Source organism: Sciurus vulgaris (genome assembly GCF_902686455.1).
Source record: "Sciurus vulgaris genome assembly, chromosome: 2".
NCBI classification, from domain to species: domain Eukaryota; kingdom Metazoa; phylum Chordata; class Mammalia; order Rodentia; family Sciuridae; genus Sciurus; species Sciurus vulgaris.
Window position 1 is genome coordinate 65,723,990 of NC_136462.1, and position 27,946 is coordinate 65,751,935.

At 34.3% G+C, this 27,946-nt stretch overlaps 1 protein-coding gene, 1 long non-coding RNA gene and 1 pseudogene across 8 annotated transcripts; 2 read left to right on the top strand and 1 right to left on the bottom strand.

The window, feature by feature from the left end:
- The first annotated feature begins 572 nt into the window (after window positions 1–572).
- On the top strand, window positions 573–23,454 carry MBIP (MAP3K12 binding inhibitory protein 1). 6 transcript variants are annotated; one of them, XR_013761756.1, is made up of 10 exons: window positions 580–803; window positions 4,402–4,521; window positions 6,286–6,507; window positions 6,600–6,696; window positions 9,374–9,439; window positions 9,687–9,839; window positions 13,408–13,509; window positions 21,067–21,266; window positions 21,700–21,738; window positions 22,791–22,879. XR_013761756.1 is itself a non-coding variant. In XM_079126589.1 (9 exons), the coding sequence occupies exons 1-9, from the start codon at window positions 675–677 to the stop codon at window positions 22,896–22,898; spliced, it is 1,032 nt and encodes a 343-aa protein (XP_078982715.1). In that variant the 5' UTR covers window positions 581–674; the 3' UTR covers window positions 22,899–23,454. The 6 variants fall into 6 exon arrangements, 4 of the variants coding, with proteins under 4 accessions (XP_078982718.1, XP_078982717.1, XP_078982715.1 ...); XR_013761757.1 differs by lacking the exon at window positions 21,067–21,266 and adding an exon at window positions 21,267–21,327 and having other exon boundaries at window positions 581–803; window positions 13,408–13,505; XM_079126589.1 differs by lacking the exon at window positions 21,067–21,266 and having other exon boundaries at window positions 581–803; window positions 13,408–13,505; window positions 22,791–23,454.
- Window positions 18,158–19,124, top strand: LOC306653634 (cytochrome b-c1 complex subunit Rieske, mitochondrial-like; annotated as a pseudogene). Its single transcript has one exon. The product of its transcript is annotated as a cytochrome b-c1 complex subunit Rieske, mitochondrial-like (transcript).
- On the bottom strand, window positions 23,079–27,837 carry LOC306653560. Its single transcript, XR_013761758.1, has 2 exons — window positions 24,094–27,837; window positions 23,079–24,058 (listed from the first exon to the last, which is right to left on the bottom strand). It is a non-coding gene; the product is annotated as an uncharacterized lncRNA (long non-coding RNA).
- Between the last annotated feature and the right edge of the window lie 109 nt (window positions 27,838–27,946).

Consider the following 27,946-nt stretch of genomic DNA (forward strand, 5'->3'; position numbering starts at 1 on the left):
ACTAATGCACCTTCTAAAACTTGAGATAAACTATTTTGCAAATTTAAAGTCATTTAATGTTATTCCCTTGATAGTAAAATAAGGCATAATAGAGCACTTTTATTTTTCTTATATTCTCCCTTTTCCCACAAGGAAATTTAGTGGCGTTAAATTGTGGGTTTCAATCTCGTACAAATGAAAATGTTCTATCCAATTTTAACAATTCCACAAGTTTTTCAGTATTCGTAAATGTGTGGGCACCGCTCGTTCCTTTACCAGCAGTATTTTTCCAGGTCACTCCACACCAAGGTTAAATTTTCAACTTTTAACTTTAGGATTCAAAATCAAATATTGAACTATAAATTCTCTCTTACCAACACTCACAAGGAACACCTAAGAGTCACGGTAGGTTTCACAACACTAGCCCTTAACAGAACACGACTCCAATCAGTGTCGCAAGTACCACGTCCGGCCTCGCGCTAGCCAGGAATTAACTGCTCCCTTTGAGCAATGCTCTCGTGGTACCTGGTTGGTGCTTGTGCTTGTCAGTCACATATTAGAGGGTGGGGCCTCAAAACTCTGATCCAAACCAGACGCCGTGTTTTTACATCATCACAGAGCGACCAAAGATGGAAAGGGAGGGGGTGGGATTGTGAGCGCACCTCGGGTGGTGGGGGGCTGCCCGCGAAGGTGTCATGGCTGCTGCTACGGAGCTTAGTCACCCGAGCAGCAGTGACAGCAGCCTGGAGGAAAGCTGCAGCCCCAATCTTTCCCGAGAGGTGCTCTGCGAAATCCTTCGTTCCCTGCACACCCTGGCTGGACAGGTGAGTGGGGGGACTATGCACAGGGCATTCGCTCCCCCGCCCCCTTTATCGCTCCACTGGAGACGGGGATGGACGGGGAGGGTTCGTGGCGGGGCAGTTGAGGCCTGCCTGGGTGTGGGAAGGCTGGGTAGCGGAGGCCGGGAGAGGGACCCAGACACGGCCATCTCGGATCAGAGTGAAGAGGCTGACTGTACTGGCTTTACTTAGGTCAGTACGGGTTGCGGACTAGATTAACCTGCAGTAGTCCTCCCGGAGAGCGAGTGGGATGACCTAGGTGAAAACCTAGCTCTGCAAGGAGCATGCTTGGTGAAACTGAATTCGCAAACCTTTTTTAAAAAGTGTTTTGGAGGCTCCTGCCACTCAGGGTCCTTCCCCCCACAATTTATTCGTTATAGAAATAGGTCGATACGGTCCGAGATTTTTGCGAAAGGGCCTCCTCCGCCTTTTGGGGATGATTTGCGCTTATGAATCACTTGATTTTCTTTCTTTTCTCCTTCTGGCCTTGTGTGTATTTATTATTTCAAATGGGAAGGAAAGTAAAAAGGAATTAATCTTAAATATTTCTAGTATAAAGCTGGATGACTTATCCATGTTTGATACCGATTGCATTAGAACTGTCGTTTAACTATTAACTAGTTTGGCTGATAATCGCTTCTGCAGAAATATGATAAAATTGGTTTTAAAAAACTGGGCTATGTACATTCTATTCGATAAAGACACTATTTCATTACATGACATAATAAATCAAATTTTAAATGAGAAAGGTTTTGCCTGCTTTCAAAAGTATCTTCTATCTTAAATGGACTATATCCTGATTTGTTGAGGGGCTGGTACTTCGCATGTGGTGGACACAGCAAACATTTGTGCCAAAGATAATGGTAAATTCCTATGAAAATAGAGCGTTTGTCCGATTTGTGAGAATTACAATTAATCTTTTAAAAAGTTATTTCAATATTTAAAAAATCTTAATGTGTTTATTGGGATTTACAAACATTAAGTTATACAGTTTTGTGTAATGAAGCAATTAATAGAATCTCCTAATAGAACTGTTAAACTTACACACACACACACACACACACCCCTCGTTTTTTGTTTTTTGGTTTTTGTTGTTGTTTTTAAAAACTTGGGATCTTTTGATTGATATTAACATTTCAGTCTTAAGACCCAGGATTTTTAAGTGATTTAAAAGTTAGAGAACTTTTTATGGCATGTACATTGGAACTTTAAAGCTGATTCATATTCTAATGACAAGGTGAAAAAAATTTGTGCTCATCTATTAACAGAAATTTCTAAGTTAACATTAATATTTCTTTTGAAATAGTTTGCATTCAAAATCACTTAAATTTTTTAAATATTTTGGTATCCTAAAGATACAAATGGAGAAAATAAATTTTACCTATGTCAGCTGTCAAAAATGTTTAGAGTAAATATTTGTGACACAGTATAGGGAATACGTATACTCTACAAGTGTGAAAAATAAAATTGTTTCATAAATTAAATGCTAGCCATTGAGGTAATACTTTATATCTTGAGTTGTATTGTTTAAGAATAAAAGCCAGAATGCCATAGGTATTAAATGCCCCCTTTACCCCCACCCAGGGAGGTAGTATTTCCTTTTGCAAAAAGTTTCAAGGATTTAAATAATGTTTGTCTAATATGTCTAAATTCATCCTAGGTATGATTTGTATTATTAACTCTCCTCAGTAGGAAAAATAGTTGAATTTTTATGTTTTTCTCCTCCAGATTTAAAATGTAGTAACTTTAACCTTTTTTGCTTGTCTCTGGATGGCCCATTTTACCAAACTAAAAATTGTTAGCTTGGATTTTCATATTAATTTAATAACATTTCTACTGAAAATGCATATTTAAATAGTCTGTATTAATAACATACCAACAAATTTTTGAGTGAATCTATATAATAAAATGCATAGAATTCATATTACTAATAAGGAATTTGTTGAATGAATAATTGGATATATTGGGATTATTTTAAAATTAAGTCATGAAATTATGTGGTTTTCTTAAAAGACCAAGTATCCTTAATTGCACTTGAAGGCTTACATAATTCTGATGAATTGAAATGACCCAATATGACCCAAACAGTAAGACTTCTTTTCTGTAAGTTGTTTTCTCTAGAAAATGGTGTTTTACTTGGGTTGAGGATATGTCTGCCTTTTCCTCAGTGTTTATAAATTTGCCATAATAGACTATAGACCTTTTGGTGGACTGTAAAAGTATGGTAATGGGTTATTTTCATACATAAACATAATCTGTATAGGCATGAAAGTAATAACTATTAAGATGATGCACTAAATAACTATTAAGTTGATGCACTAATCTTAATGTAAAATCTTAATATATCTTTGCCATTGCAACTTATACAAAATTTCATATTTCTTTATATCTGTTTCATATGAACTATAAATGCATCTAGTCTCATTCAAAGGATGGTAAGTTTCTGTCACATGTTATTCAATATAGTGTCTATTGGTACTCTGGGATCTCTTTTATTCCAAGAACTATGATTTTTTTTGTTGTTGTTACAACTCATCAGATCTGTACTGAACTTATATGACACAAATCTTTATTTTGTAGAGAAAATGACTAATATTTTAATAAATTATTTCTGAAAAATAGTACATAATTAACTTGATTCTACTATAGAGTATACCTTTATACTATGCTATAAACACATTTTCCTAGAAAGTTTATGAGGGTTCACTTTTATTCAAATGACTGCAGATGGAGACTCTACAGTTTTTGCTGATTTTTGTATTAATTTTATTTTTATGTTCTTGGTAGCTTTTCTTGTGATTTTATTTTTATAGATCACCAATGAATAAGAAATTTTCATGTAATGAGACCATGACATCTCACATCTTACTAGAAAATACTATTTAGCAAAAAACATGGACATCCCATCTATTTTCTGGCAATTTATTTCACTATTGTGGATAAGTGTTTGGTTTTCAGTTTTAGCTAAGCTAAGTAAGAGTTTAATTTTTATTTGAAGTAGATAATAATGTTGCTGTTTATCTCTAGTCTGTGAATGAGTAATTTTGATTTTTAAATTATTTTAAAAATTGGTAAAGTTGAAAATAATAAAAATGTGATTCAGAAGACATCAGAATTAATGATGTATATCAGGTATGTATTTGTGTACATATTTAACAAAGAGAAATTTGCATATTAAAACTTTCATAAAGCAGTTGTGCTACCTCTGTTTAATGCTGTGAGCTTGAAGTGATATCGTTCTGAATAGGGCAATCCTATTTTGGACCTCATCCAAAGATTTTCAGATATTGAAAATCTTTTTATCTTTCATGACTGGTTCCACCTCTAAGATAGTCCCATTACACAGACCTAAGAAGAGATTAGAATGAGGTATCATTTTGTTTGGGTTTTTAATGAATGTCTGTACCTTTTTAGCTTTTTAAAAGGGTAATTGAATAGAGCATTTTAATATATCACTAAATACTTGGTAACTTTGAACAAAAAAGGCATGTGTTACGCCACAAAAATCTTATTTTTGTGACAATCCCAGATATACAGCTTAATCGTGTAATTTTTGTGATGTTGCTGGTTTGCCCCTTTGAAGCTTAACCTCAAAGATGATGTGGTGAAAATTACAATCGATTGGAACAAGCTCCAGAGCCTCTCAGCATTCCAGCCTGCATTGCTCTTTAATGCACTTGAGCAACACATTTTATATTTACAGGTAAATTTCAGGTTAGAAATGTTAACTTGATATTGAAAATAGAAATTAGTTGTGGTTAGTCAGCTGGAGTGTTTGTCAGTTTTATCTTTAAAATATATTAATAATGTTATTAATAAAAGGTTACTTACATCCAGATTGAATCTAAATCTATTCATTTCAATAGTGATCAGGACAGTTATGGGAATATAGCCCAGTAAGGCCTATGTATGAGTTGAATGAATGCAATTCTATTCAATTCTAGACTTGCACTGAAAATTCAATACAGTTCCATCTATGGTGGGTTATAATTAAGCAATAAGACACGGCAGGTGTGTGTCATGCTATGATAATGATTCCATGCCTTGGGTGAGTTTGGAGGCTCATGGAGTGCTTTCAGTGGTTCAAGAAGTGGCATTATCCCAGCATGACACATCCTGGAGTGTCTATTGCAATTAAACAGTTTCAGCATAGTTTTTAAAAGAAAGTAATTTCTGTGACATTAATGTCTCATCTTAGTAAGTAGCCAGTCGCTATTTTATCTTTTCTTTACAGTTTTGAAATAATTCATCCTTGATATTAGAAGTCAATATTGAATTGTTATTTATAATAGTATGGTTATATTTTTTAATATTTCAGTTCAACAACTGAACAGTATTATGACCTTACTGGTTTCTAATTGAACATTTCTGTAATTATAATTGATGTAAGTTGCAGTTTACCTCTAATCAAAGTGTGAAATATGAAGTGTCAAGAAGATAAGTAGAATTGTTTGGATTGGTCACTTTATTGTGATTAAGGTGGTAACAAGATTTCAGAAGAGTATTTGGTGTAATAAACAATGGAAACAAAATTGTAGGTATGAAAAAAAATAATTGGAATATTGGTAAGTGTTGGCCTGTTTTGACTAATGGAATAGGCTCTAATTTTCAGTCCTTCAATGACTGAGAAAATTTAACTCACTGGTACATGTTAAAATTAATAGTTGACCCTGTGTTTTACGAGCAAAGCAGTGAGCTATAGAACTTAAATGAGGCCTAATTGGGAGAGGTGGGGGTGGAAGTTAATGGGTAATATAATTTACATGTGCTGAGCTTTTTTACCCCTGTAGTATAGTGATAGGCCTCTATCTGTTTTCAGCTATGTACCTTGGTAGATTAGCTTCCCAACCCCCCACTCCCATGTTCATAGTCTTTCGTAAAATTTAATTTCATGACCCAAGATGATCTCTTGCCATGTTAGGAAAAGCCTGAGTGTTCACTCAGCATAACACCTATATATTTCATGTCTATGCTCTCTCATTCACTTTGGCCAACTGCAGTTTCAAGTGGAGAATCTCCAGTGATATGGTGATAATGCAGGGCTTTGCTGAGTGAGAGCACTGGCTCTTGTGTTAAGGAGGAAAAATACTAAGCCTTAGTGTTCTGAGGAGGCATTTGAATGACATGTTAATTAAGTGGTATTGGTGCCAGAGGCTGAAGCCTTTGATTTGGCACAAAATAAAAGATGAGTGACAGAATGATTTTCTCAAAGAAAATTTTAAATTTCATCAGGTTTTCTTTCTTTTTATCTTTCATTTTTTAAAAACAAATTTATAGCAAATGGTTAAGTCACAATAGCAAGAAATAGCAAATACTTCTATGTGGTCAGACCTATACATCCTGATGTACCAATTTTTTATATTTAATAATAGCATTTCATTTACTTAAAAAAATTTATATAAACATTAAATGTATAATTAATTTTGGTTAGTTTGAACCCTAGCAGATGGAATTGTGTTCTTCTCAGCCTTTTTTAGCAAAACTTCAGCCTCTCATTAAAGAGAATTCAACTGCTATTGAAGAGATAGGAAAAACAGAAACGGGGAACAAGAATGAACTAAATGTCAAATTTCCCACTGGTGACCTACAAGAGGAAGAAAAGCACAAAGATTACGATTTAGGAGATAAGAAAAAGACACAAATCCATTTTGATCCAGAAGTAGTTCAAATAAAGGCTGGAAAAGCAGAAGTAAGAAGTTTGGGAGTGGGGTAAAAGAGGGGGCAGTACATTTAAAAGTCTTACTGTTGTTTACATTGTTAAAACATACTTGTTATTTGTAGATTGACAGACGAATATCTGCATTTATTGAAAGAAAACAAGCTGAAATCAATGAAAACAACGTCAGGGAATTTTGCAATGTTATTGATTGTAATCAAGGTAACTACCTAGAAATTAATTTTCATAGGATTTTAAACATAATTTTTAGTTTTCTAATCTTTTGTTTTTAAAAAGGAATAATATTAAGAACAATTCAATTTATTTTATAGGTTTTTAGTAACAAGGCAGTGTAATTTCCTTCTGTTTAATAATAGTATGTTGCAAAATTGGTTTTTTTGTTTTGGTTACACAAAAAATAAAATAAATGCTAACACAAAAAGACTTAACATCCACCAAAGGTTTGAAAAGATAATTTTAAAATTCCTTTAGGAAATGAAGGTGAAGTGTTGGGTGGCAAGGTTGTCCATTCTCACTACTGAATTTTAAACCTGTGAATGTAGTTGTGAAATTATGATCTTAATAGGGAAAGTTAACTTAGGGAAGTTAATAGTATTCCTCAAGAGGGAGCAGTTTTCTCACTACTCCTATGTTTTGTGAAATGTTTTATGTCATGATACAAACAATTTGTCATGAAGACCTTGGTGTCTTATGCTTTTTTCCTTTCTCTCACAGTGCATACATTTGCTGTTTTTCACAGATTCTTCTTTCCTTCTTCACTTGATGTTATAATATGTTTACAGATCTGCAGATATGCTGCAGAATATTAAATATTGCATGGCACTGCCATAGATCATATTCAGTTATCCTAGTAATAATCAGAACAAGTATTTCTTAGAAAAATTACGGAGAACAGTTCATAATTGGAATGAGCATTTTTCTTATTATCTCTAATATTATGAACACAGAATTGTCAGATAAACCCAAAAGTTTGAAATATGAGCTATGATATGAGAACTGATTCTCTCTTAATGAAATAATATAGGCTCAGTTTGAGACCTGCATTCAATTTTTTCTACTATTAAACTTTACATGTGTATGTCTAAATTTGTTATATTTTTCTCTTAGCTTTTTAGAACAGGTGCAACAGTGGCAAAATCTCAGGTACTACATTCCAACTGCAAGCAACCCATGAGAAAGGGTCTGTTGAGGGAGCAAGCACAAGTGTCACTAATGTTATTCCTCTGTTCTCCTTGCTCACTCTATTATTATAAACCACCAGGGGATAGAAATTGACAAGAATTGAAATGCTCAGCAGGATTCCTTGGCCCATTCAATCCCTTGCTGGCTCAAAACAGTGCTAGTAAGAATTGCTGTAGAGAGTGACTAGCACTCACATTTACTATCTTCACACCATGCTGAATTTCTCACTGATGGGTCAGTTAATCTATATATTTGGAATATAGCTTTGGAATAGATGATAGCTTCTTTTTTTAAACCTTAACCCCCATGAAATCATAGAAAGAAAATAGGGAAGTGATGGCCCTTTAATCATATTTTGAGGTTTCTCAAGTAAAAGAAAAGAATCTAGATGAGGTGGCACATGCCTGTAATCACGGTTACTCCCTGAGGCTGATGCAGGAGGATCACAAGTTCAAGGCCAGCCTCTATAGCCTAGTGAGACCCTGTCTCAAAATAAAAATAAAAAGTTCTGGGGTTGTAGCTCAGTAATGGAGCATCCCTTCCAAAGTACCACCAAAGAGAGTGAGAAAAAGAGAGAGAGAGAAAGAGAGAGAGAAAGAGAATAACTCTTTAGTCTCTAGATATAAAAGATGAATGAATTTGGAATTTTGTTCACACAGTTTGACTTATCAGAACTACTATAGAAATTTAAACTGAAAAAAATACATTTTAATGTGTTAGAGTGTTCCTTTAAGTCCTCTCATTTTGACCTAAATATAAATAATTTATTAATGAAATTCCATAATTCCATAGAGGAAAAAAAATTTTTCTTTTGCTATCTCATTTATCATTGATTTAAGAAAAAATAAGGGAATTTTGGAGGAAATTTACTGTCAATACATGGTTTTACTAATTTATTTTAAACAGTATATATTATTACTATATAGTATTATAGATTATAACATGTATGTGAATATATTAATAGTATTGTATATAACATCTTTCAAATTTTCTTACTTTATAATTTATTTGTTAATATCTAACTTTAAAGAAACTGTTCAGTTTGAAAAAAAATTAGAATAAAATTTAACTTACCTAAAATCGCATTTTTTTGTAAGTGGTAGAATAAGAGCAGATGACTTGTAATAAGGTTTTTTTTAATGCACAACAGAAATCTAGGTAAAGTGGGAAAGTATATGTTATACTTGAGGAGTAGGGTCTTTTTTATGTGGCGTTCTGAAATAAAAACATTAAATATATAATCAGTCCTTTTTGTTAACTATTCACTAATTGAGCAATAGTAACAAAAGTATTAAAAAATCTTTTTAACAGAAGATAGTTTCTATAAAAATCGGTTCTATTTCTCTGATGAAGTAGAATTAAAATATAGTATTCTGTAATATACAAATTTTCTCCAAAGGCCCAAATGGTTTTTGGGAACATTGATTTACATTAAAAATTATATTGTTATGCTTCTTAATGTTAATGGCTTTTTTTGTGTGTAAATCTGACCTTTAGATAAAAATATTAGATGTTATGATTCATTTTAGAGGATAAATTTGATCTATCCTGTATGATGGTAATTTTAATTATAGTCATTTAAAATCATATTCTCTTATTATGAGTAATATTTAGTATGAATTATTAGGTTTATTAAAATCTTATACATTTAAAATCCAAATATGTTTAACTTTATATTCATCTAAATTCTCCTTAGAAAATAGTTGTGCAAGAACTGATGCCATTTTTACCCCTTATCCTGGATTTAAAAGTCATGTAAAGGGTAAGTAACTACCAATATTATCTAATTCTGTTATCTTATTAGGCTTATTCTAGCTTATTAACAGAATGGAATAGAAATAACTTTCCCATCTAAGTTTTATTTATTATTAAAAAAAAATATTGCTTTTCTTCATTCCTGGGTTTGTAGTTAGGTGATCTTTATGAAAACAATATAAAGTAATGTTAGCAAATTTCTGTTTGTTTTTGAACTGTAAATTTACATAGGCTTTAAAGTTTCTTAACTTCAGTTTCTAGAGTTGTGAATACGTATGGACCACAGACTAGACCTGAAGGAATTCAAGGGTCAGGTCATAAACCCAATAGCATGCTCCGAGAATGTGGGAATCAGGCTGTAGAAGAACGACTACAAAATATTGAGGCTCACTTGCGATTACAGACAGGTAAGCAAAGTGTTAGGTGATGCCCCAGAGTGTAGCTTTGTAAGTAAAGAAATTCCAATTCATTACCTCATCAAACTTTCATTGAACACCCATTATGTATAAACCATTGTCTGGCTGATACAAAAATGAATAAGGCACTGTTGGGTCAGTGCTCTTAAGGAATTTATAGTTTTCATTATGTATGCTTTCCTTCCACTCACACTTCTTGCTACTTTCTAAAATTGAGAAAGTGCTAGTAGATTAGGAACAGTTTCCAAATAGATCCTGGTAGCCTCAGTTTATTAAAGTTACAGCTGAAAACTAATGTAGTCTTTTCATATAACTGGTTTCAGAACTTACCATGGCTACCTCTTATTCTTTATTACCCAGTGTGCTAGGTACCAAATGATGATAAATGGGGTTTTAGTCCTCAAGAATCTCTCAGTTAGGATAAGTATATAAATAAATAAATGCCATTGGGAAAGTGAATTAATATTTATTGAACAATACTGCCAGTAACTCTGAAAGTGTTATATCATCTTAGTAACAGTTCTCTTGAAGTATTGGTACTGTTATGATTGGACAGATAAACTGAAGTTCAACGAGCTTAGTACTCTGCCTAAGATTGTGACAACTAGAAATCAAGCCCAAATCTTAACTGACTGTAAAGCCTGAATCTCCCTCCCTGTGTAGTCACCATGTCCTATTGATTCTGCCTTCTAAATATCTTAGTTCTGCCCACAGCTAATACTGTAGATGAAGCCACTATGATCTCTTCTTTTGACTGACTGAAGGATATTAAGTGGTCTGTTTGTCACTAAACTTCCTCCCTAGATCAGTCTTTACCCTGTAGCTAAATTGTACTTTTTAAAGCTCAAATCTGATCTTATTTCTACCCAGCTACCATGCATGCATATCAAACTTATTTATCCATTTATGCAACAAATGGTATTAAGCTCCTGCTATAAAGCAGGTACTGTTCTAGATTCCAATACTACATCTGAACAAAAGTTCTATTTGGGAGAGATAGGTGGCATAAATAATAAGTTATAGGGTATGCTAGGAAAAAAAAGCTAAAATAAAAGCAAGTTAACTAAGAGAAGGGAGAGGAGATGGATAATGGAGGAAGTTGTAATTTTAAATAGGATAGTCCATACCTGTAATTCCAACCATAGCTCTGGGCTTCCCATCTCCCGCTCATTTTGTTTCCCTTCAGCCTTTGTACTTAATGCTTTCTTCCTGATTCCAGACCAGTGTGGATATCTCTTTTATATAGCCTCATAGCACCTGGTACTCCCTGCCCTTCTTTAAAGCAGTTTTTGCAGCTCTATTTGCTTAATATCCATATCCCTTACTAGATAGTAAGGTCTGTGAGAGTGGAACTATGCCTGTCATGTTCATTACACTTTGTGTCTACTGTAATGCCTGGCATAGAACAGGTGCGCAGATGTTTACTGAAGGAACAATTGTTCATTTCACCTTTTCATGTATGTGCATAGTATAGTAGGACACAAAACAGCTTTTTTTTAAGGGATATCAAAGGATGGCATCCCTAATTAAGTGACATTTGAGCCCTCAAAGAATTAGTAAGAATTTTTCCAAGGGCAAAGCGTTCCCAAAAGAGGAATAGTATCTACAAAAAAGGACAGGGATACCACATGGTTTAGGAAATTTCTGAATCCAGTCTAACTGGAGTATTTGCTGGGTGGAGGAGGTAGAAGAAAATAAGAGAACAAGTAAGTCTTTAAGGGTAATAAGAGTAACTTCAATAATTAATACCAAGCTGGGACGTGGTGGCACATTCCTGTAATCCCAGTGACTCAAGAGGCTGAAGCAGGGGGGTCACAATTTTGAAGCCAGCTTCAGCAATTTAGTGAGACTCTGTCTCAAAGTAAAAAGTAAAAAAAGAACTAGGGATGTAGCTCAGTGATAAAGCATCCTTGGGTTTAATCCTCAGCAACCCCCCCCGCCCAAAAAAAAAAAAAAAAAAAGAATTATACCTTTACCCGGAAGAAAATGGGTTTAAAATTCAACTGTATAAAAAGGATTGACTAGTTAAATCTCAAATAGTATCAAATAGTTAATTCTTTTGAAAAATATCTGTTGAATGCTCTCTGTGTGCCAAGCACTATTTTAGATCAAGGAACACTGATATGATGTGATCATAGGCCCCAGTTTTAAGGACTTTATAATCTAGGTAGGAGAAAGATTAATAACAAAGTAGAATTTTAAAGAGTCAATAAGAAAGGGTATGGTGGGGGTACAGGAAACCTCCATGTGAAGCAGTTCAGGGAATGACTTTTGACCCAGTGAACTGACTCTTGAAAGGTACAGAGAACATTTTAGGTAAATAGAGCAAGAGCAAAGTCAAAAGAACAAAATTATTCATTTTACCTTACTCAAGAGCAAGAACAACCAAGGTACTAAGAAAAAACACATTCTCAAAAAAAAAAAAAAAAATCCTAAGAGTTTTTTATATTTAATAGGTTGATACTTTTGATATGATAATTTACCACCATATTCTTTAATTACATAGTGATTGTCTAATTCAGTCAGTAAATATTGAGCACTTGCTTCATAGCAAGTATTATAGTCTATGTGTTGAAGCTTCCTCGGTTTGTGCAGTGCACAAATTGTCGGTGAACAGAACAGATAAAACTCTCTACCCCCTTAGAGCTTACATTAAAGTGGGGAGACAAATAAACAGAATGTCACAAGGAAAATTAAGGGAAGGAGGAGAAGATGCTGGGTAGTAGGAGGTACTAGTAGTGGTATTTGAATACCAGAAAAAATAAGGTGACTGGAACCATATGTATATAGGGAGAATATAGGATCTTGTAGGCCATTGTAGGGCAAGTAGTATTGGGTTTGAACTGAGAAGTTACGGGATTCAGCTTACCTTTTAAAAGGATCACTGGCTGCTGGGTTGAGAATACAATCTTTGGGAGCAAGGCAAAATGGAGACCTATTTGGAGGTTGTGATAATTCAGGGAGAGAAGATACTGATCTGGAGATTGGTTACAGTGGAAGTGATAAATGGAAGGCTTCCAGATAAAATCATAAACTTGAAATCAAGTGACCTTAATTTACTACCTCCTCCCCTAAAAGTTTGTTGTTCAGAATTATGGCAAAATCCCCTTTTAACAGTTTTTTTTTTTTTTTTCCCTAGGCCAAAAAAGAAAATATGTCATATAGGGAGAAACATAAATTGAAGAAAATAATATGACATACTGCAGCCACTGAATTGAACCAGTATTGGTCACTATGTACTTTTCTCCTCTCAAGTGCCTATCACAGCCTATCAGAAATACAAATTGTTCTACGAAGAAACTATTAATATCTTATAAAGTGAATTTAACCTAAAAATCCTAATGGTATAGGAAATAAATTGCTTATATAAATGTGTCCCATAGTCTATAATATGAAAATATAAGCTAAGGATTTCATTCTGTTTTTCTGGTTTTTTTCTAAGTTTAAATATTTCTTATTCCTTTGCATAACTGCCTTTGCATGATGTTTTAAGAATGAAATTTTTAAGAAAGAATTATTCAGTAGTGATTCGGAATTTCTCTTTTTAAAATATACGTAGGTGGTCCAGTGCCAAGAGACATTTATCAGAGAATTAAAAAGCTTGAAGATAAAATCCTTGAATTGGAAGGCATCTCTCCTGAATATTTTCAATCTGTAGTGAGTATAAATGTCTTTTAAAAGTAAAGTGTTAATTTATTATAAGTAGGGTTTTTCATTGTGTTTCAATTCACTCATTGGTCTGTGTATGAAGTTTTGTTTTAATAATTAAAAAATAAATGAACACAGCCCTTTGTAGGAGGGACTTAATCATTCTTTAAAAATTCTGATTCTGAGCCAGGCTTTATAGCACACACCTGTAATCCCAGGGATTTGGTAGACTGAGGTGGAGGATTGCAAGTTCAAGGCCAGCCTCAGCCATTTAGTGAGAGCCAAAGCAACTTAGCAAGACTCTGTCTCAAACTAAAAAATAAAAAGGACTGGGGATGTGACTCAGTGGTTAAGTACCCCTGGGTTCAGTCCCCAGTAAACCCTCTAACCCCCTGCAAAAAAATTCTGATTAGAAATATTTTAGTAATTTTTTTTTTTTTTTTGGTGGTACAGAGGATCAAACCAGGGCATTATACATGCTAAATAAGTGCTCTGTCACTGAGTTGCACTACCAGCCCCTAAATTTAGAAATTAGGAATACTTTTATTAGAAATTATCCAAATTCTCTTATTATTTTCATAGCATGATACATCAACCTGAATAGTTGTCAATCCTGTGAACCTGAACTTGCTCTTACTTGTAAGCAAATGTTTCCTCTGGAGCCTAGCTCTGTCAGATATCCCTTCTGTCTTTTTAATCCCTCTGTCTCTAGATTATTTCTCTAGTGTGTAGAGAGTTATATTTCTCCATACTAAACAAGTACACATCTCATGCTGCCACCCCACTTCAATACCTTAAACCATCAGACTTTTTGAAAGATGAGACTTCGGTTTATCTGATTCCTCAACTCTGGCATCCATCCATCCATTCATTCTTATTCCTCTTTCCAAGGACATTAAGAAATAGTGCTATGCTGACAAGTATTTTCTTTGGCACATCAGCATTTTTCGAACAGTCCTGAGCTCATTGTGTTTTCCTCAGTCTTCTGAGGTGATCACATATATATATATATTTATCATATATATATATTCATCTTATGTATACACACACACATGTATCTATAAAATATATATCTTTTCTAATGTTTACTTTTTTAAGACATATGTTAGAACTAAAATAATGTAAAAGTGAGATTATACTAAAACTCCTTTTTCTGAAACATATGAAATAAGTCATATTGGTATAGATTGTATCACTCACTGGGAAAATATATTTAAAATTCATTTTAGGTATAGCAACAGTCTTTCCTAAGTTACAGATTAGAGTGAAGTACAGAAAAGTATTTCCAGAGAAAGGCTGCATAACAACAACAAAAAAAAAGTCAGCAAGACTTCAATGATAAAAATTCAAAGAAAGATATTTAGTCATTTATTGCTCTCAAATGTAACATGAGGTTTATAAAGGTACTAAAGGCTAAAGCAAGGATTAAGTGAGAAGATACCAAACACTTAGCACACTGCCTAGCACATGGTAAAAAACCTCTGTAAATATTAGCATTTATTTAACTTCAGAAAACATCTGTAAAATAGCTGTATAAATGTGGATAAGTCATTCCATTTCTCTGACCTTCAGATGTCTAATTTAGAAAGTGTGTTAATTGTATTACATATTGCAAAGTTCTTTAGAATTATTTAGAATTATTCTTTTGATGTTTTTCCCTAGAAAACTTCAATAATATTTTATGATTTTTCCAACAACAACCTACCATAAGTTTTTCTCAAACTGCTTTTATTCAGTAGCCCCTAAAAGGTTATTTTTCTAGTTCAGATTCATACCTTGTTAATATAATTTTTGTTAACAATAGAACTGATCTTACAAGAGAGTATGGTAGTATCAGATGACTCCATTGAGATCTTTCTTCATAATTTATCTCTTCTGATTCTAATTTATAAAAACTTAATATATAGACTTAGTTAACAAAAGAACAAGCCCTCCATGTCATGATTTTGTGGGGGTTTTTTGTTTTGTTTTGTTTTTATGGAGTATTTAATTTAAGAGGCAGAAATAATCAGATTCTAGACGGCCTTAAATGCTGTGCCCAGAAGCTTTAAATCTATATCCCAGGCAGGGAGACTGGGGGACCTATTTTCAGCAAACAAGGAAAGAACCTGTGAAAATAGTATTTAGAAAGATTTTGTTAATACTGTTATAGGAGATGGATGAAAAGGGAGAAACTAAGAGCAAAGAGACAGCAACATATTAGCTTATATATGAAATGAGATTTTAAAATAGAGACAAGTGAGAAGATTAATGCAAGTAGGAAAGAAAAATTGATGATTGGATGTGGGAAGAGATAGCAAGGATATGTCCAGTTTCTGATTGGAAAAATGATACCATAATTGATAGAAATAAAATCTGTAGGGGAGTTAAGGGTTTTTTTGTTTTGTTTTTTGTTTTTGTTTTTAGTGAATTATGAATTTGAAGTGATAGGATATAATAGAAATGTCAGGCAAGTTTTGAGATATAGGGCTTTACTTGAGACAATTGAGAGTCTTTTTAGAGGTGCCAGTTAAAACATTGATGGGCAAAAACACTGCAACTATCAAAGGCTTGAAGTTTGTGACTACCTCACTTCAGGGGTAGGAAGCATAAGATACGTACTCAAAGGATTGGCCTGAATGAATTAGCATTCTGAAAAGAATGGATGATGGCAGCCTGTGATAAAAGTAGTGCTTTTCTAAAGTATTTTCATACATGTTAAAAATAATAGCTGGGTGCTTTGGCTCACACCTGTAATCCTAGAGGCCCAAGAGGCTAGGGCAGGAGGATCTCCAGTTCAAAAGCAGCCTCGGCAACTTAGCAGAGCCCTACACAACTCAGCGAGATCCTGTCTCTAAATAAAATATAAAAAGGCTGGGGATGTAGCTCAGTGATTAAATGCTTCTGGGTACAAAAAAATAATAATAATACATCTTTAATTAGAAGGACTTTCTCAATTAATGTTGGAAGTGACACATCTGAATTAATAGTGAGCCAAAAGGACACACAGAAATGGAAAGAGTTAAACATTCAGACTGACTATTCTCTGGGCCTGTGAACTGATATGGCACTAGCCCTGAGGGAAAAAGATTTCGTGCTCACTCTTACAATGAGTCTTCACAGGGAGTCACCCTCCTCACTTGGAATAGAGCCAACTCAAGGACCATCCTTGTGCATGAGAGAAATTGAGCAAGTTGTATGTACTCAAGAGTGTAGCACATGACTCATCACCCTCACTATCCTTATGCTGAGACTTCATGTTGGAAAAAGCATAATTTTGCATACTTATCTCTCATAAGTGTACTGAAGAAACTATACATATAGCACAGTACGCTAGCTTCTAGATTTGGAAACCATGGGAGAAGCATGGGAGCCCATTAAATTTGGTAAGGATTGAACTTTTGTTGTAAATCGAATTTCTGAACTCTGAAGATTTTAATTGAAATGTGTTTATCTTAGATTCATATGTAGATAAACTCTGAACATAGGGATGCTTCTCAAAATGAGATAGAGATTATCAAGGTAGCACTGGAGCATAGCATACAAAGGTGAACATTAGCAGAAAAAGAGATGCAAGTTATATTCAGCTCATAAAACAGGTTATATATGGGAGCTGGAGCTCAGTGGTAGTGCACTTGCCTGGCATGTGTGAGGAACTGGGTTTTAATCTCAGTACCGCATATAAATAAATAAAATAAAGGTCATTGACAACTTTAAAAAAATATTTAAAAATTAAAAAAAAAGGATGGTAAAGCACGTAAAGTGATATAAGATGGAAGAAAAAAAAAACAAGAACTCCAATATAAGTTGTAATGTACATAAAATAGGAACTATGACAAACATCAATATAAATGTTCCAAAGATCTTTACCCTTCACATGGCATAGAAAGGGTTTAATGTGGTAATAGGTTTTCAAAATTCGAAGAGCATGACTTAATAGACTATTTAAGAGATCTTTATGAGTATTTCCAAAGAATTCCTTACTGATTTTAAATTGTAACACTTGAAAACAGTAACTGCTGTAGAAGTATATTTCCATAGATCTTTGTTCACTTTATAGAGCATGTTACTTATAATTATATGTTTACACATCTGTTTTTCACACTATATTGAACCTCTCAAGGGCAGGAACTGTGTCATGTTTATCTCTGTTCATACAGAAAATAGTAGCTACTGAGTAAATGTGCAAATGAATGGATGGGACATAGCTGATAGTTAATTATTTCACTTTCAAAGGTGTGTTAACTTTGCTCTGAAGCACTAACTAGGCGTCGTTTTTTTGTCAGTAATGGTAACTTCTGATTCTAAAGGGGAATATGGGGAAGGGGAGTGCTGAAGGCCAAGTCAACGTCATACACACAGACCATGTGTGTGTTAAAAGTGTATGGGCCCTAAAGTATGAGTGAACAGTTGGATCCAGCTGGAAAATTAAATTGTACACATATTTTGGAGGGGCTTGAAGATCACACTAGAGTTTGCATTTCCATCAAATTAAGGGATTTTTGTTTGATTGTTTTTTTGTTTTTGTGGTTTGTCATTATTGTTGTTTTGTTGTGTTTGTTTTGTTTTGTTTTGTTTCGTTTTCTCCTAAGGAAGTGCTGGGGATTGAACCCAGGGCACTCTACTACAGAGTTCATCCCAGCCTTCTTTATTTTTAAGTTTTTAAGTTTTAAGACCAGTTGTCGGTCGCCGCCCGCTCAGGCCCTTTCACGCCGGTTCTGTCGGCCACCCCGGAGCCGCCTGTGCTGGACGTGAAGCGACCCTTCCTGTGCCGGGAGTCGCTGAGTGGCCAGGCCCTGGGCCGGCCTTTGGTCGCCTGCGTGGGCCTTAATCTCCCTGCTTCTGTTCGTTATTCCCACACGGATGTCAAAGTGCCTGATTTCTCTGACTATCGTCGCACCGAAGTGTTAGATAGCACAAAGTCTTCAAAAGAGAGCAGCGAGGCTAGAAAAGGTTTCTCTTATTTGGTAACTGCAACAGCTACTGTGGGTGTTGCATATGCTGCCAAGAATGTTGTCTCCCAGTTTGTCTCCAGCATGAGTGCTTCTGCTGACGTATTGGCCATGTCGAAAATTGAAATCAAGTTATCCGATATTCCTGAAGGCAAGAACATGGCTTTCAAATGGAGAGGCAAACCCCTGTTTGTGCGCCACAGAACCAAGAAGGAGATCGACCAGGAAGCTGCAGTTGAGTGTCCCAGTTGAGGGACCCACAGCATGATTTGGATCGAGTAAAGAAACCTGAATGGGTTATCCTGATAGGTGTTTGTACTCATCTTGGTTGTGTACCCATTGCAAATGCAGGAGATTTTGTTGGTTATTACTGCCCTTGCCATGGGTCACACTATGATGCATCAGGCAGGATCAGGAAGGGGCCTGCGCCTCTCAACCTGGAAGTTCCCTCCTATGAGTTCACCAGTGATGATATAGTGATTGTTGGTTAGAAACTTGAACTTAAGTCCTAGGCTGCTTTCATTTTTCATGTCACCTCAGAAGAATTGAGGGCAAGCCTCCTGTACTTCTAAGTTGGTTGATTTGAAATATTTAAGAATTGTTAATAATGTACTTGCAAACATGAATGTGAAGTAAATTGAATTCAGTGTTGAGTACTTAACAAGCATTCACTTAATAAAGCCACTGTTGAATATTGTTAAGCTCAGTCAGACTTGAAAGGTGCAATGTCTTTGATAGCTAATTCTAATTAAAAATTACAGACTGGTGTACAAGAAAAAAAAAAAAAGACCAGTTGTCAGGCTGGACTTGAACTTGGAATCCTTCTGCCTCAGCCTGAATAGCTGGGATTACAGGCTTGTACTACCTTGCTCAGGTTTTGAGAAAGGAGAGATGTAATTTAGGTCCCTGTCTGATCACATTTTGAAGTCTGAGTTGGAAAGAAATTGGAGTTAAAGAAGCTAATTTAGAAAGCCTATCATTGTCCAAACTAGAGAGAAATGGAAGTTTGAATCAGTGCAGTGGAATTAGAATATAAGAAACATTTAAGATGATGCCCTCTACAAATGATTAAAAGGAAAAAACTGGTTGCCATGGTGTGTGCCTGTAATCCCAGCTATTTGCAAAGCTGAGGCCCGAGGATCACAGGTTTAAGGTCAGTCTCAGCAATTTAGAGATATGCTGTCTCAAAATTTAAAAAATAGGAAGGAACTGGGGATGCAGCTCAGTGATACAGCATCCTTGGGTTCAATCTCCAGTACTGGGAAAAAATAAATAAAAATAAAAGGAATAGAAGAGCTCCTTAACCTTGAGCTTCCCTACATGAGTTCCCTGGATGTGTGTGTAAAATATCATCTTTTCATTAGGACACAGGCATTATAAATGTAACTATAAATTATCTCCTACAGTAAAACAGTAGGAGAAAAGAGGCAGTTTTGCATTCTCTCTGTACAGTTGTTTCATTAGTGTGCTGTGCTCCCAAATATTTCTTCTCGTGTTTCAAAACTTGTTAGAATTTTCATTTTTTATAGAGATATTCTTATATATAAAAAAATTTTACAGCTGGTCTACAGTACTCATAGTAGATATGGTGTTTCTAAGTGTTCTACTTGTGGACATATTCTGTTCAGACCTAAAATAAACTCCACAGACTTATTTTGTTTTCAAGTCATTGATCCACTGATGTCCTTATTCTCCTCATTCTGATATTTTTAACTTTGGTTTCATGATACAATAATAATCTGATTGTTTCATGTCATAGAAAATAATGATAGTCTGTAGATAAAACTGTTAGAATTACAAGGGAAGTATATTTTCATCAAGTACCAAAAAAGCCACCCTTTGGGAAGGTAGGAAACTGAACAATGGACAAATGAAATGTTAAGTCCCTACTTGCCCATAGGACCCACCACAGGTATCTAGTTCAGTTTGATAAAAGAAGGAACATGTCTTTATGGACTCTCTTTTTCTATATTTAATAATTCTAGCACTTATTCCTTATTTTTATAACAACTAATGAAAGGAATACCTAGATGATCTTAGAGTCTGCATTTTTATTTTACTTATTTATTTTTTGTGGTACTGGAGGTTGAACCTAAGAGTGTTCTATAAATGAACTCTATCTCCAGCCCTTTTTATTTTGAGACAGAGTTTCACTAAGTTGCCCAGGCTGGCCTTGCAATCCTCTTGCCTCAGCTTCCTGCAGTAACTGGGATTATAGGTGTGTGCTACCATCCCAGTTTATGTCAGCTTTTGACACAAGGGGAAATGTGAGTTTTAACCTCTTGTAAATCTCAGTGGTAAGAATGTTCATAAGAAAATTTTGCCACTCACAGTCAGAATTCCTTTGTAAAATACAGTAATTTACTAATTTGCCATTGAATAGCTTGCATTGTAAAACTAAGAACATAGATCAAAGTTTAAAAGGTTCAGCACTGTGTCAATGTGAATGTTGTTAACTTCAACTACAAGAAATTTGAACTCAGACTGACTTCAGCAGTGTGGAAATTATCTTATAAAACAGGAAGTACAGTGATAACAATCTTCAGGGTTAATGGATTCAGTGACTAAAGCATGATTGTCAGAGAATTGAGTTCTTTCTTCTCTTAGCTCTGCTTGGTGTTGGCTTCTTCCCCAAGCAGATGGCAATACAACTACAGCACATTCAGGTGTCTTATCCACATGAATGTACACAGGAATGGACTCTTTTGAGTACTTTCTGTCAAAAGTGAGGAAGTTTTTTCCAGAAGGCCTCTTAATCCCCTGTGGACCTCTTATTGGCCAGAATAGGGTCCATGCCCATTTCAGTCACTGGAAAGATTAACATTCTTGAATCACACAGGTAAGCAGTAGATGAAGAACTGTGTGCATGGACAACCGCAGTGCCAGTTACAGCCAGTCAGGTGTGTTCCTGGTGTGAAACTAATCACTTGTTCCTGGGATGGAAAGTTTAAAAAGTGAAATTTGAATAGAAAATCCCAAGTACCTCTTTGCACAATTACTCAGTCTCATTAGAAGCTGGTAACTAATGGGAAATTATTTATTGCCAGGGACAATCTTATTTCTGCAATGTTGTTACATATCATCACTTTCCAAAATATAGGGATGTGGATGCCAGCTGCAGAAAATGCTTGGTAGGTTTGTGGGCTTTGTTCTAGTTGGAGTTTTCAGAGCCTGTCCATGTTTTATACAGTATTCTATAAAGGAAATCATGCTTCTGTTTTCTAAACATTGATTATTTACCTTTTATTTTCTTTTTTTTACTTTTAAACTAGAATCTTTCTGGAAAAAGAAGAAAAGTTCAACCACCTCAAGTAAGTTAAGTTATGCATCTTTGTTTTGGCTTCTGCAATAGATTGATTAGTTTCACACCTTATTAATAAGAGTTTCTACTGTGATTCCCTTTAGGTTATATAACCTGGTAAGATTTGGAAGTGAGGAAAGGGCAGTGTAAACTAACATACTTGAATTGAAGAAATGTATATATTTCACGGGCATAGAATGACTCCAATGGACTAAATGAAAATAAAAATATTTACCCTGCTTTTAATAGAAGAATGTATCGGTTCCAAAATACTTAAAAATAATGTGTCCAAGTATCTTCATTCTCTTCCCCACCCCTCTTTTGTGGACACTACATAACTAGAAGGATCTAAATCAAAAAGAGTGTGTTTGTCAGAGGATGACTTCAGCCCACCTGTGTCCATAATAATACTTTCTTAATTGGTTGAATCTTCAATAATAAGATTTTACTAGTCTGAATGATGGTAATGTAAATTTAAAGTAGGGAAAACCTTAAAAAAATTTATTTTGAGTTTTTTTCCCCCCTTACATTGCTAGGGATCAAACCTCGCTTTGTACATGGTTGGCTTATTTTTTAACATTACTTATTTATTGTAAAACTTTGAGTAAAGTTTTAGAGAGCATCTATTTTTTCTTCAGGAGAAATGATGAATTATAGTTGATCCTTCAAAATTGAATTTGTAGGTATTTTAAGCTTAAAGTTAACCTGATCCTAAAGTTTAATTTTTTACTATTGACTATTTGAATATTCAGTTTGTTGTGTTTTTTGTTGTAGTTATTGTTTTAGTTTTTAAGTTTTTTCTATCTTTTCAAAGTACAGAAGGTTCAAGAGGGCTTTGTCATTGGGAAAGGAAAAGTAAAGAAATATTTGTCTTATTATTTTATGCCTTTATATTTATGATATAGTCATTATATATAGTTAAGCTTTAAAATTATTCTCATGGGGAAGAAACATTTTATCATACTATTGAATATTTTAAATATTTATAGTTCATTTAGCACTTTATCTGCATTAAGATACTTCAGAGTCTTATTCAGCAATTTGTGTTCTTATTGTTTATAGCAGAACTATTCACTGGCTGAACTTGATGAGAAAATTAGTGCCCTCAAACAAGCACTGCTCAGAAAATCAAGAGAAGCAGAATCCATGGCAACTAACCACCTTCCATGACAAATTCCTCTCATCCGTGTCATTTTACTTTTTTTATATATGTGTGTAACTTACACTTTAATTAATTAATGAATATATATTTATCAATGTAAACTTTTCTGTGAAGTTGAGGTGTATTTTTACATGATTCTATCTTGCAACAAGTAATCTTCATCTATTCCAGTGAGTTTTGAGATAATGAATGTACTAAATTAATCATTGTTGGAATTTATTCCCTTCTGTTTTAAAGGAGGTATTTTGGAAGTTGAGAAACTTAATTTGGAAGTACATTGGGGTGGTTTCTTTGTTGTTTTTTGGGTTTTTGGTTTTGGTTTTTTTGTTTTTGTTTTTGTTTTTGTTTTGGTGGACTATAGGAAGATTATTTTGATAGTGAGATTTAAAAGGAACTTTATATTTGTAACATTGGTTAACCAGTTTACTAGTTTAAATTAGTACTTTGTACATACTGGGCATTTAACAAATTTCTTGTCTTAAATGAATATTAAATCCATGTATAAACTTCTATTTTTATTTTTTAGATGTCAGTTAATGTAAATAAACAATAGATCCAAATTTATCTTTTTATTGACTGTGTGACCTTGAGCAAGGTATTCTTACTTTGTGCCTAATTTCCTAATTTATAAAAGGGGAATGATAATAGTACCTACTTCATTGATTATTAAGAATAGGTGAGATCATGCATTACAGATTTTGAAACTGTCCCAAAGGAATTGCTCAGTAAATGTTAACTGTTATTATTGTATGAAACCTGGTCTATTTGTGGAGAGTAGTAATGATGTTACAAAGAAGTTATATTGCCGTAGTTGGGAATTAAACATTTAAAAGATGCAGCTATTATAATATCCAAAGTCTTTCAAGAAGCAGCTGTTTAGGTCACAAGAATTATCTGATTCCAAGAATCAGAATTTTGCCTAACATTGCTTGTTAAGCAGGAATTATTTAAAAAAATCAGAAATCTGATACTTAATTTTGGAAAGTATAGCTGAGCATCTTAGGGTCTAAAAAGTCACTAGCAATTAATCTCTTTTTGTGTCTGAGTGCCCCTGACTTTGTCTCTTTCTAATTCTGTCTCCTATTCTTGTTTTCTGTTCTCCTCTGTCTCCCTTTCCTTGTTCTTTTTTCCTTATCATGTTATTATCTCTGCCCATACAGTTCTCTGTCTCTCTCTCTCTTTCTCTCTGTTCCCCCCCACCACCACCTTCCCTCCCTTCTTCCTTCCCTCTCTTTGTCTCTCTGGATTCTGAAGATGCCTACAGAGAGGCCATTTTTGCTTCCCTACATGGGATGATAGGATGTTTGATGTGTTAGTTCTGTCTCACAGCCTCAGCTTGTTCCGCCTTTGACCAGCTTTGGTGCATACTCTGAACCCAGCACAGAATCTCACAACTCCAATAATCACTGCTTACCTCAGTCTTTATATCTCTTGGCTCAGATTCTTCTGAGATTAGAGCAGTATAATCATGCATCTGAACCAGTAATGGCCAGGATTATGGAACAGGACCTCTTCATAGCAACATGCACTGTACATACAACCTTTACAACTGTGGCAGCCTTGAAAATATGGTCACCTGGTTAAAAAATAATAAGAGCTTTAGAGTCAGTCCCAAGTAATAGGGTAGGCTAGGTCAGTTATACTAATGTCTTACCACTATATTTCATCTTGGCAGAGAAAATGCATCCTTCAAAATATTCTTGCCTAACATGATGCAATATTATAGGTACAGCCTCAAATTCCCAGTTTTCATGTGGTTCATGTGATTGCCATCCTCCAAGTTTAGTGACACATTTTACTACTAGAATATCAGCCATACAATAGGAAAAAGAGCATTAAAAGTTACCTTGGAGATAGGAAAGAAAACTAGAAAACAGGATCAAATACTGACCAAACGGTTCAACCCACTGAATACCATGAGTCAGTTTCTTGCCTCCCTTGACAATAAATTCCTAAGTCATATCTGAAAGTCCTAGGACCTGCTCATTAAAAGGATTTCTTTTTTCCATTGTCCTTTAAGCATGCTCTTCTAAGGGACAGTAGAGAGGAGTCCTCTCCACTTCAAAAGTATTTTCTGGTGCCAGAATTCTTTTCTACTTGAGTCTAGAGCCTTCAGAAAGAAGAGGACTCAATACTACATTAGTATGTGTTGTTATAGGTAACTTGGTCAAGACTAAGGTTCTTCTGGTGATAACTATCCCAGAACTTTAGTGGGCTTTCAATTGTTGTCTTGATAGCATCTTTGATCAAAAGATAATGGTCAGGAATTTCTGTGGGGTAAATTGCTCCCTTAATCACCAGGCTGCCTAATGATTATTTCTTTTAAGATTTTTATCATTCAGCTTTTCTTATTCCCATTGTTTTCTTCTTAATGGCATTGTCCTCAATAGAAAATAACAGAGGGAAAGTGAATGTGAAGGGGTTTATTTGCAGGCACAGGAAAAATGCCTTTTCTCTAGTCTGTTCCTATGAAACCCCTCCCCTCCACAGGTCACATTCCCATCTGAAAGCTGACAGTTTGGGAGGCAGGTAGGGTTGGGAGTCAAAGTTTTTATTCTATGGAAAAGGGTTGAGCTTCATAAACTATTCTGGCTACTGCTATATCTAGTCTTCCCTTCAATTATTAGGATCCTGAGCTTTTCAAACTCGTGAATAATATTTAGACCCAGCTTTCACCATTTTCAGCAGATTTCCCTTTATGAAACATGCCTTTTCTGCTTCCTGTGCTACTGGTTCCAACCCAGTTCTTTGGCTCCAGTGTGCCTTGTTTTTATGATTCAAAATCTGGGAAAAGAATTCATATTTTCAGTATGGGTCAACTGTCTACCCCAGAACAATTACTTCTGGCTTGGGTGGTAGGATCTCCAAGAACAAAAATGCCACATGTGCCCAGCCTTTAAGGAATGAAGGGCACATCCAACACAACGTGGTCTCGGAACCCCAACCCTGAGATCTAGACTGATGAACACAGTGGACCTTTTCATAAAGAATTTTCATTGTCCTTAGAAAACTTGTTTTTTTTTTTTTTTTTTCCTAGTTCCATTAACAGAAAATGTTTCATGATCCTAGAGATAGCATCCAGGTCTGCTGGACAAAATTTTGGTTTTGGGTTTCTTTCTGAGCAGTTATAACTCTTAACAACTGATATTTCATAACTTCATCTTTCTTAGATATCCTCCAAAGGACAAAGAGAATATTTACTTTTTAAAATTAGAATAAAACTCATGTCCTTTCCATGTGTTATTTGGACTCTTATTAATCTAAGATACATTATGATATCTTAGTGCTTTAGTTTTTCCTATATCTTGAAACATTTTAAAATCTCATTCCCAAAAATTACTTAATCATTGCTAATCAGTGACTCCCAACTATGCTAAAAAAGACTAAGGAAATGGAACAACAACAGAATCACTTAAAAGGACAATGTAATAACAGAATTACATCATCTTCAGTTTTCAGGTAGCCCAAGTATCACATTATCTTTCAAGAAGGCATAAAAAGTTTGGAGAGACACCATCTTTAGAGTTGTTTTGTTCCCCCTTCACTTTTAAGGAATTTAACTGAGAATTAAGAATTTTTCATTTCTTGTATATAATGGCAAGTACTAGAAGAAAACAAATTTCCATAATTATAATAATTATTAAAGGAATCAGAAGGTGAATGAGAAGAGATAGAGAGCAATACTCAGCCCCTGGATGAGTTTTCTTGGACCTGAGAATGGGTGCGTGAACCATATATTTCCGAGGACAAGAAAATATGACATTATCATTCAGGTAATCAACAGGAAGGGCTTAATCATGCAATATTAACATTATGGCAAGGACCTTTACCATATAATTTTGCTAAATGGGAAAATGTGAGTTTTATCTTTTATGATATATCCTCGAATGATATAGATCAAAGCTAAAAAATGCTAAAGATAGCTGTGTACACAAAGGTGACTAAAAGGAATTAAGTAATTTAGAAATGAAAACAGTGAACCAACCTTTCTAATTGGTACTTATATACCTAAAAGTGAAAATGTGTTTGTAAAAATCACTAACCTTCAACAAAACCATTACATCAAATTTTTTTTAAAGTATTGTATTTAAAGTATTTTGGCAATGCAAATACATGAAGAACTGGAATTAATGATAAACTAGCCCCTAATAGAAATAAATTGAGATATGGAAATCACTTTTTTTTTTAAAATGGATATGTTCCAGGTTTATTCTTAGCAGGTGGTTAGCAGAAAGATATTCAACCAACATCGAGCATTTCAAGTATATATACATTCAAAACCAAGAAAATATGAAATAAAAATCATTTATACTATTTAAATTCTTACTAAAATTTCTAAACTTTAAAAAACTATACTATGAATTATTCAAAAAATGGCTTAAAATAAATATTTTTTAAATATTAAGATTCATTGATGGTAAAGAATGATAATTTTTCCCAGTATATTGATGGCTAAAATATATGCATATATTTTATATTCTATATGTCATAGAATATAAAAATTATATGTTCTCTACATTATATAATGAAAATCCTTGTAAAATCCAAATGTCTAAATTTAAAATTTTAAATAGTATCAGGATTAAAAAATCCACTATGTATTTAAACAAATAAATCATTTTCAAATATTTATATTTTAAATATGGTTCCAAGAAATTTAAACATATGAGATTGCTTCCTTGTATATACTTCCCATGGGAAATTTTAATTGAGAGGAATGAATAAAAATGTGATAAAATTCTCAGATTGCAAAATGTTTACATTCTTCTACTTTTTTTTTGGTGGGGGCAGGTACTGGGGATTGAACTCAGGGGCACCACTGAGTCACATCCCCAGCCCTATTTTGTATTTTAGAGACAGGGTCTCACTGAGTTGCTTAGCCAGCCTTGCTTTTGTTGAGGCTGGCATTGAACTCGAGATCCTCCTGCCTCAGCCTCCCAAGCCACTGAGATTTATAGGCATGCACCACCGAACCCAGCTCTTCTACTTCTTTTTATTTTAAAAAAGGAAACATTTAAACAGCTAACAAACTGCTTTCTCCATATTAGAAAAAATG

Excerpts from the sequence above, each read along its gene's own strand:
- MBIP (XM_079126589.1), top strand. The coding sequence starts at position 675 with ATGGCTGCTGCTACGGAGCTTAGTCACCCGAGCAGCAGTGACAGCAGC. Across the intron at positions 6,697-9,373 it reads TGTTATTGATTGTAATCAAG|AAAATAGTTGTGCAAGAACT; the intron begins GTAACTACCTAG and ends AATTCTCCTTAG. Across the intron at positions 9,840-13,407 it reads TCACTTGCGATTACAGACAG|GTGGTCCAGTGCCAAGAGAC; the intron begins GTAAGCAAAGTG and ends AAATATACGTAG.